At 54.4% G+C, this 17635-nt stretch overlaps 1 protein-coding gene across 4 annotated transcripts in view; it reads right to left on the bottom strand.

The window, feature by feature from the left end:
• Window positions 1–10817: 10817 nt before the first annotated feature.
• Window positions 10818–17635, bottom strand: part of sf1 (splicing factor 1) — a 42077-nt gene continuing 35259 nt past the window's right edge. For 3 of the 4 annotated variants that reach the window (XM_070868122.1, XM_070868123.1, XM_070868125.1), the window contains 2 exons: window positions 15686–15887; window positions 10818–12762 (listed from right to left, as the gene is read on the bottom strand). In XM_070868122.1, the coding sequence (XP_070724223.1) occupies window positions 12345–12762; window positions 15686–15887 (620 nt within the window). In that variant the 3' untranslated portion in view covers window positions 10818–12344. The remainder of the gene's footprint in view (window positions 12763–15685; window positions 15888–17635) is intronic. The other variant, XM_070868124.1, reaches the window with a different exon arrangement.

Raw genomic sequence — 17635 nt, 5'->3', positions numbered from 1 at the left:
ACGGCAAACGGGCCAAAGGTGGGGCAGAGGGAACGTTACAAGGGACCACCCTCAAAGCCTCCCTGATAAAGTGCAACATCCCCACCCACACCTGGGAGTCCCTGGGTCCAAAGACCAGTCCGCCCTAAGTGGAGGAAGTGCATCCGGGAGGGCGCTGAGCACCTCGAGTCTCGTCGCCGAGAGCGTGCAGAAACCAAGCGGAAGGAGCGCACGACAGAGGGAGAGAGAGAGAGAGAGAGAGACACACACAGGGAGGGAGAGAGAGACAGAGGGAGGGAGGGAGGGAGAGAGGGAGACAGAAAGAGAGGGAGACAGAGGAAGAGGGAGGGAGGGAGAGAGACAGAGGAAGAGGGAAGGAGGGAGAGAGACAGAGGGAGAGGGAGACAGACAGAGAGAGAGAGAGGGAGAGGGAGACAGAGAGAGGGAGGGAGAGAGAGAGAGGGAGACAGAGGGAGGGAGGGAGAGAGAGACAGAGACAGAGAGAGCCTTTATAACGAAAGGGCTGGAATATCAAGGAGTGGAAGTTGTGCTATGCTCGTACTTCTCGGGCAGTCCCTCGGAATCGAGGAAGACTTGCTTCCACTCTCAACACGAGTCCTTAGGTAGCTGAACAGTCCAATACGAGAACCACAGTCCCTGTCACAGGTGGGAAAGACAGTGGTTGAGGGAAGGGGAGGGTGGGACTGGTTTGCCGCACGCTCCTTCCGTTGCCTGCGCTTGGTTTCTGCACGCTCTCGGTGAGGAGACTCGAGGTGCTCAGCGCCCTCCCGGATGCACTCCCTCCACTTAGGGCGGACTGGTCTTTGGGCCAGGGACTCCCAGGTGTCGGTGGGGATGCTGCACTTTATCAGGGAGGCTTTGAGGGTGGTCCCTTGCAACGTTTCCTCTGCCCACCTTTGGCCCGTTTGCCGTGAAGGAGTTCCGAGTCGAGCGCTTGTTTCAGGGGCTGTACAGAGCCCTGGTTAGACCACGCACTGTGATCGGTTCTGGACACCTCTGAAGGAGCCATCGGCCTTGGAGGGAGCACCGTGTAGTCTCTGTGCTGTATATCCTGTGTAAACGCCCTGTCCTAATGCCTTGCTCCTTCAAGCCCTGTCATTGGCTGGTGAGGGGAGGGAATAGCACAGAAAGATCCCACTGTCCAATTCCCCCACACTGTTGCTTTAGCCAGAGCAGTGAGTGGCCCAATTGGGGGGGGGGGGGGGAATACCAGCCGGGGTTCCTGCTCCCGTTCGCTGCCCTCCCCCGCCCACGTGTGGGCGTCGAGGGTGAGACCAGGCTCAACTACGCTTCCTTCCATAGTTGAATAACCCACTGATTCCCCCTCACTGCCACCCAGCTGAAGAATGATAGGAGCAGGAACCAGGTCCACTGACCAAAAGGCTGGTGAGACGTTGGCCTTTGTGACGGGAGGGCTGGAATATGGAGGCAAGTTGTGCCACAGAGCCCCGGTTACACCACGTACGGTGAGCGGTTCTGGGCACCACACCGTCGGAAGGCTATCTCGGCCTTGGAGGGAACGCGGTGCAGGTTTACCAGGATGTTACCCGGGGCCCCAAGGGTTAGGTTACGAGCAGAGATTACACAAACTGGCCTTGTGCTCCCTGGGATACAGCAGGTTAAGGGGGTGATTTGATCGAGGTTTTAAAAGGGGGGATAGAGAGACACGGGGGGGGAGGTCGGTCTCGGAGACATCGCCTTAAAATCAGAGCCAGGCTGTACAGGAGAGAAGTTGGGGAACATGTCTTCACCCAAAGGGGCGCCAGCCTAGATTTCTGTGCTCAAGTCCCTGGAGTGGGATTCGAACCCATGAACCCACAAGCTTCTGACTCCAGAGGCGAGTGTGCTGCCCAGTGAACCACGGCTGAGACTATGGGCCACCTTTTTCGCCGCAAGGCGGGCAGGATCCGGCCTTGAGGCGCTGCTTCCACAGTCGAATAGTCTCGGCTGTGACAAATCGGGAAGAGATCCCTGTACAGCCAAGCGAGAGTCGGTGCCTTCTGGGGTGTGGGGAAGAGAGGAGGAAGATAGTTGAGATGCAATTTAATGATTTGAATTTGACTGTACAACGGTGGGGGTGGGGGAGCGGGAGAGAGTGAAGGAGCTGTTTGGATTGGGGTCTAATCAGGCCCAGGAACAGATGATTCAACACTGCCCTGGGACCACGTCGTCACACTGGAAGCTTTGAGCTAGATATCTGACTTCCACACCGATATTTAATTTGGTTTTGGTGCTGCCACTTGGGACTGAATGAGGTTTGAGAGAGGGTGACTCTGAAGCGATTGGCCGTGGGCTGGTTCGTACTCCGCTCCCTAACCAAATGTTGCGGTTTTTAAATGTTTTTAATCAATGGTTTGCTGTATCTAAGCCATGTAGTTAAAAACCCAATAAAGTGATTTAACTTGTGCGTCTGCTGTTCGAGTAATTAAATTTTTAATTAAAATACAGTAACTTCCTGCCTTTGGGTGGAACCCAATGCTGTTCCTGATTTTTCTACCAGAAAATCTTCGGGCTGTAAACCCCACCCACCACCACTAGAGCGTTCCTGGCTATCTCTTTTCCCCCCTCCTGCAGCCACGGTGCGCCGGTGGTGGAGGGAGGGAGTGAGTGTTGAAGGTGGTGGAGGGAGTGAGTGTTGAAGGTGGTGGAGGGAGTGAGTGTTGAAGGTGGTGGAGGGAGTGAGTGTTGAAGGTGGTGGAGGGAGTGAGTGTTGAAGGTGGTGGAGGGAGTGAGTGTTGAAGGTGGTGGAGGGAGTGAGTGTTGAAGGTGGTGGAGGGAGTGAGTGTTGAAGGTGGTGGAGGGAGTGAGTGTTGAAGGTGGTGGAGGGAGTGAGTGTTGAAGGTGGTGGAGGGAGTGAGTGTTGAAGGTGGTGGAGGGAGTGAGTGTTGAAGGTGGTGGAGGGAGTGAGTGTTGAAGGTGGTGGAGGGAGTGAGTGTTGAAGGTGGTGGAGGGAGTGAGTGTTGAAGGTGGTGGAGGGAGTGAGTGTTGAAGGTGGTGGAGGGAGTGAGTGTTGAAGGTGGTGGAGGGAGTGAGTGTTGAAGGTGGTGGAGGGAGTGAGTGTTGAAGGTGGTGGAGGGAGTGAGTGTTGAAGGTGGAGGGAGGGAGTGAGTGTTGAAGGTGGTGGAGGGAGTGAGTGTTGAAGGTGGTGGAGGGAGTGAGTGTTGAAGGTGGTGGAGGGAGTGAGTGTTGAAGGTGGTGGAGGGAGTGAGTGTTGAAGGTGGTGGAGGGAGTGAGTGTTGAAGGTGGTGGAGGGAGTGAGTGAAGGTGGTGGAGGGAGTGAGTGTTGAAGGTGGTGGAGGGAGTGAGTGTTGAAGGTGGTGGAGGGAGTGAGTGTTGAAGGTGGTGGAGGGAGTGAGTGTTGAAGGTGGTGGAGGGAGTGAGTGTTGAAGGTGGTGGAGGGAGTGAGTGTTGAAGGTGGTGGGGAGCGTGTCGATCGAGTGGCTGCTTTGTCCTGGATGGTGTCGAGCTTCTCGAGTGTTGGAGCTGCAACTCATCCAGGCAAAGTGGGGAGTGTTCCATCAGGAATATTCCTCCTGATTGTGCCGTGTAGATGGTGGAAAGGCTTTGGGGAGTCAGGAGGTGAGACACTCGTCACAGAATACCCAGCCTCTGACCCGCTCTTGTAGCCACAGTATTTATGTGGCTGGTCCAGTTAAATTTCTGGTGACCCCCAGGATGTTGATGGTGGGGAGATTCGGTGACGGTAATGCTGTTGAATGTCAAGGGGCAGTGGTTAGACTCTCACTTGTAGGAGATAGTCATTGCCTGGCACATAGAAAATAGGTGCAGGAATAGGCCATTCGAGCCTGCACCATGGCTGATCATGCAACTTCAGTACCCCACTCGCTTTCTCTCCATACCCCTTGATCCCTTTAGCTGTAAGGGCCACATCTCACCCCACTCCTGCTTTCTCTCCATACCCCTTGATCCCTTTAGCCGTAAGGGCCACATCTAACTCCCTCTTGAATATATCTAACGAACTGGACTCAACAACTTTCTGCGGTAGAGAATTCCACAGGTTCACAATTCTCGAGTGAAGAAGTTTCTCCTCATCTCGGTCCTAAATGGCTTACCCCTTATCTTTAGACTGTGACCCCTGGTTCTGGACTTCCCCAACATCGGGAACATTCTTCCTGCATCTAACCTGTCCAATCCCGTCAGAATTTTATATGCTTCTATGAGATCCCCTCTCATTCTTCTAAATTCCAGTGAGTATAAGCCTAGTCGATGCAGCCTTTCTTCAAATGTCAGTCCTGCCATCCCGGGAATCAGTCTGGTGAACCTTCGCTGCACTCCCTCAATAGCAAGAATGTCCTTCCTCAGATTAGGACACCTTTCTTAAGGAGGGATAGACTAGCTTTGGAGGGGGTACAGAGACGATTCACTAGGCTGATTCCGGAGATGAGGGGGTTACCTTATGATAGATTGAGTAGACTGGGTCTTCACTCGTTGGAGTTCAGAAGGATTAGGGGTAATCTTATAGAAACATTTAAAATAATGAAGGGGATAGACAAGATAGAGGCAGAGAGGTTGTTTCCACTGGTCGGGGAGACTAGAACTAGGGGGCACAGCCTCAAAATACGGGGGAGCCAATTTAAAACCGAGTTGAGAAGGAATTTCTTCTCCCAGAGGGTTGTGAATCTGTGGAATTCTCTGCCCAAGGAAGCAGTTGAGGCTAGCTCATTGAATGTATTCAAATCACAGATAGATAGATTTTTAACCAATAAGGGAATTAAGGGTTACGGGGAGCGGGCGGGTAAGTGGAGCTGAGTCCACGGCCAGAGCAGCCGTGATCTTGTTGAATGGCGGAGCAGGCCCGAGGGGCTAGATGGCCTCCTCCTGTTCCTAATTCTTATGTTATGTTCAAAACTTAACACTTCTGTGGCGCGAGTGTAACTTGCCACTTATCAGCCCAAGCCTGAATGTTGTCCAGGTCTTGCTGGATGTGGGCACGGACTGTTCCATTACCTGAAGCGTTGCGAATGGAACTGAACACTGTGCAGCCATCAGCGAACATCCCCACTTCTGCCCTGTTGACGGAGGGAAGGTCATTGACACAACAGCTGAAGATGGCTGGGCCAAGGTCACTGCTTGCTTGTGTTAGCTCCAAAGTTGCATTCAATTTTTTTGGTGCATGGTTCATTCAAATTGTCATGCCTACGCGGTACCTGCAATGTAAAGGCCAGTAAGCGGCCTGCACAGCCCAACAGGAACGTTGGCTAGCTCCCGGTCCAGCAACGCTTCCAATTCAAAACCCTCAACCTTGCCGATTGGCGGGACCAATGCAGTCTAGGAATGGGCATGGCGCAGACCAGCTACAGCCACGCATTTAAATTTGTCGGCACTATCTCCGCTTTACCCACCCCTGCCGACGAAGCCACGAACCCTCGCAGGGGGGGCAGCTTTTCCCTCCACCCTCACGCAGTGTTGGGAATACTATAAGCACAGTGGAGCTGACTGCTCGGATAATGCAGCGGAGAAGAGTTCAAATCCCTCCAGGACGGGTCGAAAAATTTTGAATGGAGTTAAAAAAAAATTAAATCAATCTGGAAATAGAATTTTTTTTTTTTTAAAAACTGGCCTCAGTAAAAGTGACCAAAGATGTGCGACTGTCATAAAAAGTGCTCTCTCCGATCATTCAGCAGTGCGCAGGGTCGTTGACATGAAATGTTAACTTGGTTTCTCTCTCCACTGACGCTGCCTGACCCGCTGAGATTTCCAGCTTTCTTTTATTTCAGATTCCAGCATCTGCAGTATTTTGCTTTTGTCATAAAAAAAACCCAACTGGTTCAGTAATGTCCCTTTAGGGTAGTACACCCACCATCCTTACCTGGTCTGAGGCGCTGCGTGATTCCAGTCCACACCTCGGTTCAACCCACCGTGGCTGAATTGACCGCCCTCTGAAGTGGCCGAGGCCAACGAGATATCAGTTAGAAACAGGAGGAGGCCATTCAGCCCCTCAAGTCTGTTACATTAGGAACAGGAGGAGGCCACTCAGCCGCTCGAGCCTGTTACATTAGGAACAGGAGGAGGCCATTCAGCCCCTCGAGCCTGTTACATTAGGAACAGGAGGAGGCCATTCAGCCCCTCAAGCCTGTTACATTAGGAACAGGAGGAGGCCATTCAGCCCCTCGAGCCTGTTACACAGGAACAGGAGGAGGCCCATTCAGCCCCTCGAGTCTGTTACATTAGGAACAGGAGGAGGCCACTCAGCCCCTCGAGCCTGTTACATTAGGAACAGGAGGAGGCCCATTCAGCCCCTCGAGCCTGTTACATTAGGAACAGGAGGAGGCCCATTCAGCCCCTCGAGCCTGTTACATCAGGAACAGGAGGCCATTCAGCCCCTCGAGCCTGTTACATCAGGAACAGGAGGAGGCCATTCAGCCCCTCGAGCCTGTTACACAGGAACAGGAGGAGGCCATTCAGCCCCTCGAGCCTGTTACACAGGAACAGGAGGAGGCCATTCAGCCCCTCGAGCCTGTTACATTAGGAACAGGAGGAGGCCATTCAGCCCCTCGAGCCTGTTACATTAGGAACAGGAGGAGGCCATTCAGCCCCTCAAGCCTGTTACACAGGAACAGGAGGCGGCCATTCAGCCCCTCGAGCCTGTTACATTAGAAACAGGAGGAGGCCATTCAGCCCCTCGAGCCTGTTACATTAGGAACAGGAGGAGGCCATTCAGCCCCTCGAGCCTGTTACATTAGGAACAGGAGGAGGCCATTCAGCCCCTCGAGCCTGTTACATTAGGAACAGGAGGAGGCCATTCAGCCCCTCGAGCCTGTTACATTAGGATCAGGAGGAGGCCATTCAGCCCCTCGAGCCTGTTACATTAGGATCAGGAGGAAGCCATTCAGCCCCTCGAGCCTGTTACATTAGGAACAGGAGGAGGCCATTCAGCCCCTCGAGCCTGTTACATTAGGAACAGGAGGAGGCCATTCAGCCCCTCGAGCCTGTTACATTAGGAACAGGAGGGGGCCATTCAGCCCCTCGAGCCTGTTACATTAGGAACAGGAGGCGGCCATTCAGCCCCTCGAGCCTGTTACACAGGAACAGGAGGCCATTCAGCCCCTCGAGCCTGTTCTGCCATTCAATCAGATCATGGCTGATTGCCGACTTAACTCCATATACCCGCCTTTGCCCCATATCCCTTAATAGAATGCTATTAATCTCCGATTTAACATTAACAATTGGCCCCCAGCATCGATTGCCCTTTGCTTGGGGGCGAAGCGAGTTCCAAACCTCTCCCACCCTTTGTGTGTAGAAGTGTTTCCTAATTTCACTCCTGAAAGGACTGGCTGTAATTTTTAAGACTGTGCCCCTAGTCCTAGACTCCCCAATCAGCTGATGAGGGCGGCTGTGGAAGCTGGGACATTAAATAAATTTGAGATCGATGGACAGTTTCTTAACTGATAAGGGAATAAGGGGGCGGGCAGGGAAGTGGAGCTGAGTCCATGATCGGATCAGCCATGATCTTATTGAATGGCGGAGCAGGCTCGAGGGGCCGTATGGCCGACTCCTGCTCCTATTTCTTATGTTATTTGGCCCCTCGAGCCTGCTCCGCCATTCAATATGATCATGGCTGATCTGATCTTGGCCTCAACTCCACTTCCCCGCCCGCTCCCCATAACCCTCAACTCCCCCGTCTTTCAAAAATCTAGGACATGCGAAGCAGCCCAACACGCTAGTGTAATGCCAGCAAGTGCTGCGCTGTCACGACACGCAGTCTCTCAGACGTGATGCTTAAACCGGCGGCAACTTAGAAAATAGGTGCAGGAGTAGGCCCTTCGAGCCTGCACCACCATTCAATAAGATCATGGCTGATCTTTCCCTCAGTACCCCTTTCCTGCTTTCTCTCCATACTCCTTGATCCCTTTAGCCGTAAGGGCCACATCTAACTCCCTCTTGAATATATCCAATGAACTGGCCTCAACAACTCTCTGCGGCAGGGAATTCCACAGGTTAACAACTCTCTGAGTGAAGAAGTTTCTCCTCATCTCGGTCCTAAATGGCTTACCCCTTATCCTTAGACTGTGTCCCCTGGTTCTGGACATCCCCAACATCGGGAACATTCTTCCCGCATCTAACCTGTCTAAACCAGTCAGTATTTTATATGTTTCTATGAGATCCCCTCTCATCCTTCTAAACTCCAGTGAATACAGGCCTAGTCGATCCAGTCTCTCCTCATATGTCAGTCCAGCCATCCCGGGAATCAGTCTGGTGAACCATCGCTGCACTTCCTCAATAGCAAGAATGTCCTTCCTCAGATTAGGAGACCAAAACTGAACACAATATTCCAGGTGTGGCCTCACCAAGGCCCTGTACAACTGCAGTAAGACCTCCCTGCCCCTGTACTCAAATCCTCTCGCTATGAAGGCCAACATACCATTTGCCTTCGACACCGCCTGCTGTACCTGCATGCCAACTTTCAATGACTGATGTACCATGACACCCAGGTCTCGTTGCACCTCCCCTTTTCCTAATCTGCCGCCATTCAGATAATAATCGGCCTTCGTGTTTTTGCCACCAAAGTGGATAACCTCACATTTATCCACATTATACTGCATCTGCCATGCATTTGCCCACTCGCCTAACCTGTCCAAGTCACCCTGCAGCCTATTAGCATCCTCCTCACAGCTCACACCGCCACCCAGCTTAGTGTCATCTGCAAACTTGGGAGATATTACATTCAATTCCTTCATCTAAATCATTAATGTATGTTGTAAATAGCTGGGATCCCAGCACTGAGCCCTGCGGCACCCCACTAGTCGCTGCCTGCCATTCTGAAAAGGACCCGTTTATCCCGACTCTCTGCTTCCTGTCTGCCAACCAGTTCTCTATCCATGTCAGTACATTACCCCCAATACCATGCGCTTTAATTTTGCACACCAATCTCTTGTGTGGGACCTTGTCAAAAGCTTTTTGAAATTCCAAATACATCACATCCACTGGTTCTCCCTTGTCCAGTCTACTAGAATTTTTTGAGGATGTAACTAGAAGATTTGTCAAGCATGATTTCCCTTTCATAAATCCATGCTGACTTGGACCGATCCTGTCACTGCTTTCCAAATGCGCTGCTATTTCATCTTTAATAATTGATTCCATCATTTTCCCCACTACTGATGTCAGGCTAACTGGTCTATAATTACCCGTTTTCTCTCTCCCTCCTTTTTAAAAAAGTGTTACATTAGCTATCTTCTAGTCTATAGGAACTGATCCAGAGTCAATAGACTGTTGGAAAATGATCACCAATGCATCCACTATTTGTAGAGCCACTTCCTTAAGTACTCTGGGATGCAGACTATCGGCCTTCAATCCCATCAATTTCCTTAACACAATTTCTCGCCTAATAAGGATAGCCTTCAGTTCCTCCTTCTCACTAGGCCCTCGGTCCCAGAAGGTTATTTGTGTCTTCCTTTGTGAAGACAGAACCAAAGTATTTGTTCAACTGGTCCACCATTATAAATTCACCTGAATCCGACTGCAAGGGACCTACGTTTGTCTTCACTAATCTTTTTCTCTTCACATATCTATAAAGCTTTTGCAGTCAGTTTTTATGTTCCCGGCAAGCTTCCTCTCATACTCCTAATTATTTCCCCCCTCCTAATTAAACCCTTTGTCCTCCTCTGCTGAATTCTAAATTTCTCCCAGTCCTCAGGTTTGCTGCTTTTTCTAGCCAATTTATATGCCTCTTCCTTGGATTTAACACTATCCTTAATTTCCCTGGTTAGCCACGGTTGAGCCACTTTCCCTGTTTTATTTTTACTCCAGACAGGGATGTACAATAGTTGACGTTCACCCATGTGATCTTTAAATGTTTGCCATTGCCTATCCACCGTCAACCCTCCGAGTATCATTTGCCAGTCTACTCTAGCCAATTCACACCTCAAACCATCGAAGTTACCTTTCCTTAAGTTCAGGACCCTAGTCTCTGAATTAACTGTCACTCTCCATCTTAAAGAATTCTACCATATTATGGTCACTCTTCCCCAAGGGGCCTCGCACAACAAGATTGCTAATTAGTCCCTTCTCATTACACATCACACAGTCTATGATGGCCAGCCCTCGAGTTGGTTCCTCGACATATTGGTCTAGAAAACCATCCCCAATACACTCCAGGAAATCCTCCTCCACCATACTGCTTCCAGTTTGGTTAGCCCAATCTATATGTCGATTAAAGTTGTCCATGATAACTGCTTTACCTTTCTTGCACGCATCCCTAATTTCTTGTTTGATGCTGTCCCCAACCTCACTACTACTGTTTGGTGGCGTGTACACCACTCCCACTGGCGTTTTCTGCCCTTTGGTATTCCGCAGCTCCACCCAGATTCCACATCATCCAGGCTAATGTCCCTCCTTACTATTGCGTTAATTTCCTCTTTAACCAGCAACGCTACCCCACCTCCTTTTCCTTCCTGTCTATCCTTCCTAAATGTTGAATACCCCTGGATATTGAGTTCCCAGCCTTGGTCACCCTGGAGCCACGTCTCCGTGATGCCAATTATATCATATTCGTTAATTGCTGCCTGCGCAGTTATTTCGTCCACCTTATTACGTCGACGGTTCCCAGGCCGCGACCTGAAAGGAAAGCAAGGAGTTGCCGTCGGCTGGGCTGTGAAGTGATACCGCAGCCGAGCGACTGGTCCTTCCTGCGATGGGGGCGTGCGCAGGATGAGGGCCGAGTGTCTGGCTTTAATCCAATTCACTGCGAGGCGTCGGTGAGCAAGAGACACGCGGAGGCACTCGCCAAATGCAGACCTTTCTTGAAGTAAAGACACAGACACACTCACGCACGGCTGGTCAAAACAAAAATTGACAAATTTAAGAAAACATGAGAGTTTATTTTGTGAATCTTCCCCCTTTTTAAACGTTTCACACCGAGAGAGCGAGAGCGCACGAGGGAAACAAACGGCAAATGCTCCAGACTTCCAACCTCGAGCAGAAGTTTAAAAAAAAAAGTTTACACACCAATTCCTGCAACGTCACACACGCACGGCGACACCGCAGGGCGGGAACAATCGGTTAAAGGGACAGTAACCCCGCCTGGCACCAGCAGGGTTTCGGGAGACCAGGAACGAGTGCGGCACGAATTAACCCCGCGCTCGCTGGCCCCAAACCTGGCAGTGACCGATAACACCGCCCCCCCCCCACCCAAACGGAAAGCAAAGGGTCGTGCTCCCCATTTTAAGAGGCGGGGGGAGAGAAAACACAGCTCTGGGCCTCCTTCACTGGCAGCATTAAGCTCCACCCACGCAGCAGGCGAGGTAAAATATGCGTGGTTCGATAAAAACAAAATGAAAACGCCCGATTGCTGTACAACTGTCCAAAATGGTTTACATCATTTCATCGGAGAGAAAAAAAAAAAAAGAGGACACACCGTTAAAACAAGCCACCGTACGGAGAGAGACCACTGATCACAGAACGTGCGGCCAAGGGGCGGCCATTTTGGGAACACCGGGCGGCCATTTTGGGAGTGCAACTTTTGCGTTTCAAATTTCTGAAGTTGATCACAAAGCACAAGAGATACTGCCACCTTTAATAGCTACACCTTTAATGTGCTCCACCCCATCCTGTCTCCCCTCATACGCCCAAACAAAAAGACAGCACGGGCAGGAGGCTTCAATTATATACACACACACACACACAGGATATCAGTTCAACCAGAGCAGAGCCTCATGCCGTGGAATTCACGCTGGAACGTGGCAGGAAACACCTGGGGGATTGTGCGCGTTGCAGAACGATTCCCTCCAGCAACCCCCCCACCCCCCACCCCCCGCCCTTTCTCTTGCACACAACACCCAGAGAAGCAGACCGTTGCCCGGTCGGTCCACGCCCGCCGCGTTTCAAACCAGCGGGAAACGACTCGCGGCTTTCCATGTTTTCTTTTTTCTTTTAATAACCTTCGAGCGCGGTCTCGCGCTCTGGATACAGATTTTAGCCAGGCCGGTTACATTTTACGAGCGGCACACGGCCTTTTTTTTTTTTTGCGGGCCGCTTAAATCGCCGGTAATACTGCTTTCATGCCCAAATTGCCACCCCCTTTCCCCCCCCCCCCCCCCGCAACGAGCAGCATCTTCATCGAAAGGCTTGATTCGGTTCCTCCGGGAGGGTGCGGTTTACAGGCAGACTGTCCCGATGAGGGGAGGGGGGGGGGGGAGGGGAAAGAGGGGAGGCCGTTCCCTATCATGTCCCCGCAGCTAATTCATTTTATTCTAAAACTTTTATATATATATTTATATATATATATATATATATATATAAAAAAAAAGGCAGTGCTCCCCCCCAGCGCGCGTGTACGCCGGTCGCTATAGGCCGAGCGCCGCTCCCTCCCTCAGGAGTGGGTTGCTCTATCTGTACATGGTTCGGGGGTAGGGGTAACTAAAGTAGGGGTCCTTTAGGTCTGGGGAGGGGGCGGGGGCGGGGCCGGGGGCATTCCAAAGGGCGGCATCCCCGGAACGCCCACCCCCATCATTACAAAGTTGGACGGGTCCATGGGAGGAGGGGGCGGAGGGGCGTACATCATGCCGGCCGTGCCGGGTGGGGGAGGGGGCGGAGGGGGCGGAGCCCCGGGAGGGAGGGGAGGCTGGACCCCAGGGGGAGGCGGCGGCACCATAGAAGGGGCGGCAGGCATCGGCGGGGGAGGGGCCGCGGTGGGGGCCGCCGTGGGCTGGGGCGGAGGCTGCTGCTGCTGCTGTTGCTGCTGGGCTGGCACTTGCTGCTGCCATGGAGGGATGTTCGGCGAAGTAGTCGTCGTGGTGCTGGTATCTGCAGGAGGGAGAGAGAGAGAGAAGGAGAGAGAGAGAGAGAGAGGGGAGAGAGAGAGAGGCACAGAGGCGGTCACTCGGCAAATTGGGCGCATCGCACAAAACTGGGCACTTCAAGCTCCAGGAGAGGCCGGTTACTGAGGCAGTTAAAACGCCCTCCGTCTCGACGGGCACCGTTGCCCAGCGGCGGGACACACGCTGCTCGGCAAAGCTGCCTCCGGTGGCGCGGGAGGGGTGTCGTGAGGGGGGGAGGGGGTTTACAGCGCGGCCACCGGGACGGGAGGAATAGGGCGGATGGCCAAATCAATCAAATCACAGTCAGTGCAGAGAGAGAGCGAGAGAGAGAGCGAGAGAGAGAGCGAGAGAGCGAGAGAGCAAGAGAGCAAGAGAGCGAGAGAGCGAGAGAGCGAGAGAGCGAGAGAGCAAGAGAGCAAGAGAGAGAGAGCAAGGAGGGCGAGGGGGCAGAGAGAGAGCAAGGAGGGCGAGGGGGCAGAGAGAGAGCAAGGAGGGCGAGGGGGCAGAGAGAGAGCAAGGAGGGCGAGGGGGCAGAGAGAGAGCAAGGAGGGCGAGGGGGCAGAGAGAGAGCAAGGAGGGCGAGGGGGCAGAGAGAGAGCAAGGAGGGCGAGGGGGCAGAGAGAGAGCAAGGAGGGCGAGGGGGCAGAGAGAGAGCAAGGAGGGCGAGGGGGCAGAGAGAGAGCAAGGAGGGCGAGGGGGCAGAGAGAGAGCAAGGAGGGCGAGGGGGCAGAGAGAGAGCAAGGAGGGCGAGGGGGCAGAGAGAGAGCAAGGAGGGCGAGGGGGCAGAGAGAGAGCAAGGAGGGCGAGGGGGCAGAGAGAGAGCAAGGAGGGCGAGGGGGCAGAGAGAGAGCAAGGAGGGCGAGGGGGCAGAGAGAGAGCAAGGAGGGCGAGGGGGCAGAGAGAGAGCAAGGAGGGCGAGGGGGCAGAGAGAGAGCAAGGAGGGCGAGGGGGCAGAGAGAGAGCAAGGAGGGCGAGGGGGCAGAGAGAGAGCAAGGAGGGCGAGGGGGCAGAGAGAGAGCAAGGAGGGCGAGGGGGCAGAGAGAGAGCAAGGAGGGCGAGGGGGCAGAGAGAGAGCAAGGAGGGCGAGGGGGCAGAGAGAGAGCAAGGAGGGCGAGGGGGCAGAGAGAGAGCAAGGAGGGCGAGGGGGCAGAGAGAGAGCAAGGAGGGCGAGGGGGCAGAGAGAGAGCAAGGAGGGCGAGGGGGCAGAGAGAGAGCAAGGAGGGCGAGGGGGCAGAGAGAGAGCAAGGAGGGCGAGGGGGCAGAGAGAGAGCAAGGAGGGCGAGGGGGCAGAGAGAGAGCAAGGAGGGCGAGGGGGCAGAGAGAGAGCAAGGAGGGCGAGGGGGCAGAGAGAGAGCAAGGAGGGCGAGGGGGCAGAGAGAGAGCAAGGAGGGCGAGGGGGCAGAGAGAGAGCAAGGAGGGCGAGGGGGCAGAGAGAGAGCAAGGAGGGCGAGGAGGCAGAGAGAGAGCAAGGAGGGCGAGGGGGCAGAGAGAGAGCAAGGAGGGCGAGGGGGCAGAGAGAGAGCAAGGAGGGCGAGGGGGCAGAGAGAGAGAGCAAGGAGGGCGAGGGGGCAGAGAGAGAGCAAGGAGGGCGAGGGGGCAGAGAGAGAGCAAGGAGGGCGAGGGGGCAGAGAGAGAGCAAGGAGGGCGAGGGGGCAGAGAGAGAGCAAGGAGGGCGAGGGGGCAGAGAGAGAGCAAGGAGGGCGAGGGGGCAGAGAGAGAGCAAGGAGGGCGAGGGGGCAGAGAGAGAGCAAGGAGGGCGAGGGGGCAGAGAGAGAGCAAGGAGGGCGAGGGGGCAGAGAGAGAGCAAGGAGGGCGAGGGGGCAGAGAGAGAGCAAGGAGGGCGAGGGGGCAGAGAGAGAGCAAGGAGGGCGAGGGGGCAGAGAGAGAGCAAGGAGGGCGAGGGGGCAGAGAGAGAGCAAGGAGGGCGAGGGGGCAGAGAGAGAGCAAGGAGGGCGAGGGGGCAGAGAGAGAGCCAGGAGGGCGAGGGGGCAGAGAGCAAGGAGGGCGAGGGGGCAGAGAGCAAGGAGGGCGAGGGGGCAGAGAGAGAGCAAGGAGGGCGAGGGGGCAGAGAGAGAGCAAGGAGGGCGAGGGGGCAGAGAGAGAGCAAGGAGGGCGAGGGGGCAGAGAGAGAGAGAGAGAGAGAGAGAGAGAGAGAGAGAGAGAGAGGAGGAGGAGGCGGGGCGGGCAGAGAGCAAGCGAGGTGGGCAGATAGCGAGGGCAGAGAGAGAGCGAGCGAGCGGGGCAGATAGAGTGAACGCGAGAGAACCCGAGACAAGAGAGCCAGAGAACCCGAGACAAGAGAGCCAGAGAACCCGAGACAAGAGAGCCAGAGAACCCGAGACAAGAGAGCCAGAGAACCCGAGACAAGAGAGCCAGAGAACCCGAGACAAGAGAGCCAGAGAACCCGAGACAAGAGAGCCAGAGAACCCGAGACAAGAGAGCCAGAGAACCCGAGACAAGAGAGCCAGAGAACCCGAGACAAGAGAGCCAGAGAACCCGAGACAAGAGAGCCAGAGAACCCGAGACAAGAGAGCCAGAGAACCCGAGACAAGAGAGCCAGAGAACCCGAGACAAGAGAGCCAGAGAACCCGAGACAAGAGAGCCAGAGAACCCGAGACAAGAGAGCCAGAGAACCCGAGACAAGAGAGCCAGAGAACCCGAGACAAGAGAGCCAGAGAACCCGAGACAAGAGAGCCAGAGAACCCGAGACAAGAGAGCCAGAGAACCCGAGACAGAGAGCGAGAGAACGAGACAGAGAGCGAGAGAACGAGACAGAGAGCGAGAGAACGAGACAGAGAGACATCAGAAAAGCACTGATATTTTTGTTAAATACAGATCACTGCCCATTAACAAGCATTTACTGAAAGCTTTTGAAAAAAAACAAACGAAGTTTAGAAATGCATCCTTACTCACTCTGTTGCCAGGGTAAGGGTGCGCTGGAGGCCATGTTGTTGTTGGGAGGTGGAGGTGGAGGCTGTTGCTGTTGTGGCTGTTGCTGCTGCTGCTGCTGTTGTTGCCAGGGTGGGATAGGGCCGGTGGGTGGGGGCGGAGGCTGGCTGGCTGGCGGTGGGGGTGGTGGAGGCATCATCCCCATCGGGTGGGGCATCATGTCTGTCACAGAAACACAAAGTATTGGGTGAGGTGGGCGCACCTCAGCTAAATGGCAGAAACCTTCAGTATCGCGCTGCAGTCTAAAACCGTTTGCTGGCGGGCCGCCCCCGAGCACTAATCACCGCTAACCTCGGCCAAGGGGGTGAGCAACACAAGCCTGCCCGCTGACCCACTCCCTGCCAGGCGAGGGGAGAACAGGCAACGGGAAGGCTGCAATCCAACCTGGTTATCCGCGCGTGGTATCAGCAGAGCGGCGAGACGGGTCGAGTCGAGATCACTCACTGGGTTCAAATGAAACTGCACACGGTGCAGTTACACAGCACACAGACACAGGCCACTGGGCCCCACCGCTCCGCACCGGGGTTTATGTCCCACCGCTCCGTGCCGGGGTTTATGCCCCACCGCTCCGTGCTGGGGTTTATGCCCCACCACTCCGTGCCGGGGTTCATGCCCCACCGCTCCGTGCCGGGGTTTATGCCCCACCGCTCCGTGCCGGGGTTTATGCCCCACCGCTCCGTGCCGGGGTTTATGCCCCACACCAGCCCCCTCCTCCATCACCCCACCCTTCTATCCCTCTCTCCCCCGTGTGTTTATCCAGCCTCCCCTTAAATACATCGATACTATTCACCTCAACCCCTCCCTGTGGCAGCGAGTTCCACATTCTCACCGCTCTCGGGGTAAAGAAGTTTCTCCTGAATTCCCCGTTGGGTTTATCAGTGACTGTCTGATATTGGTGGCCCCCAGTTCTGGTCTCCCCCACAAGGGGGAAACATTCTCTAAGTCTACCCGATCGAACCCCCTTTGTAATTTTAAAGACCTTTATCTCTGTCTCTATCAGCTCATCCCTCTCTTCTAGCGAAGAGGGAGTCTGTTCTGATCGATGTAACCTCTCCATTTGGATACTGTCCTTGTGAATCTGTTTGGCACCCTCTCCAGTGCCTTAATGTCCTTTTTTTAAAATACTGTACGCTGATCAAAGTAGTTTGCAGATGTTGAATGAGTTCTCCCCGCCCTGTAAAGCCACAAGATTAAGCGCTGGGGGAACAATAACCTTTGGCCTCTGGGCTCGTAGCATTATCGGACAAAGTCAGTCGTCCTCTGACCATTCTGCACTCTTTCCCCCCCCCACCCCCTCCCCCCTCCGTATCACCCAATTGCCACTTTGGAGCATCTACTCGTGCACTGTTGACCCTGACCCTTGACCCAGGCTCTTATTTGAGCGAAAAAGCCAGGTGTCAGGGTGATCTGCTGCCTGGGCTCCATATTAAGCACAGGTACATCCCGCCACCCCGACCCCGAAAAACACACTCCCATTGATGCAAGGGGAAGAGGAAAACATGATAAAGTCGGGTTCTGTCCATGTGCATTTTGTACTCTACATTATCTTTTTGTTCGGTGTCATAATTCACACCGAGCCCGCTCACCCATCACCCCCTGTCCTAACTCGCACCCAGTCCCGCTCACCCATCACCCCCTGTGCTCACTGCCCCGTGTCCTAACTCGCACCCAGTCCCACTCACCCATCACCCCCTGTGCTCACTGCCCCGTGTCCTAACTCACACCCAGTCCCGCTCACCCATCACCCCCTGTGCTCACTGCCCCGTGTCCTAACTCACACTCAGTCCCACTCACCCATCACCCCCTGTGCTCACTGACCCCGTGTCCTAACTCACATCGAGTCCCGCTCACCCATCACCCCCTGTGCTCACTGCCCCGTGACCTAACTCGCACCCAGTCCCACTCACCCA

The sequence above is a fragment of the Pristiophorus japonicus genome, chromosome 27 (genome assembly GCF_044704955.1).
Source record: "Pristiophorus japonicus isolate sPriJap1 chromosome 27, sPriJap1.hap1, whole genome shotgun sequence".
Lineage (NCBI taxonomy): Eukaryota > Metazoa > Chordata > Chondrichthyes > Pristiophoridae > Pristiophorus > Pristiophorus japonicus.
This window is presented reverse-complemented; position numbering and strand designations above follow the sequence as displayed.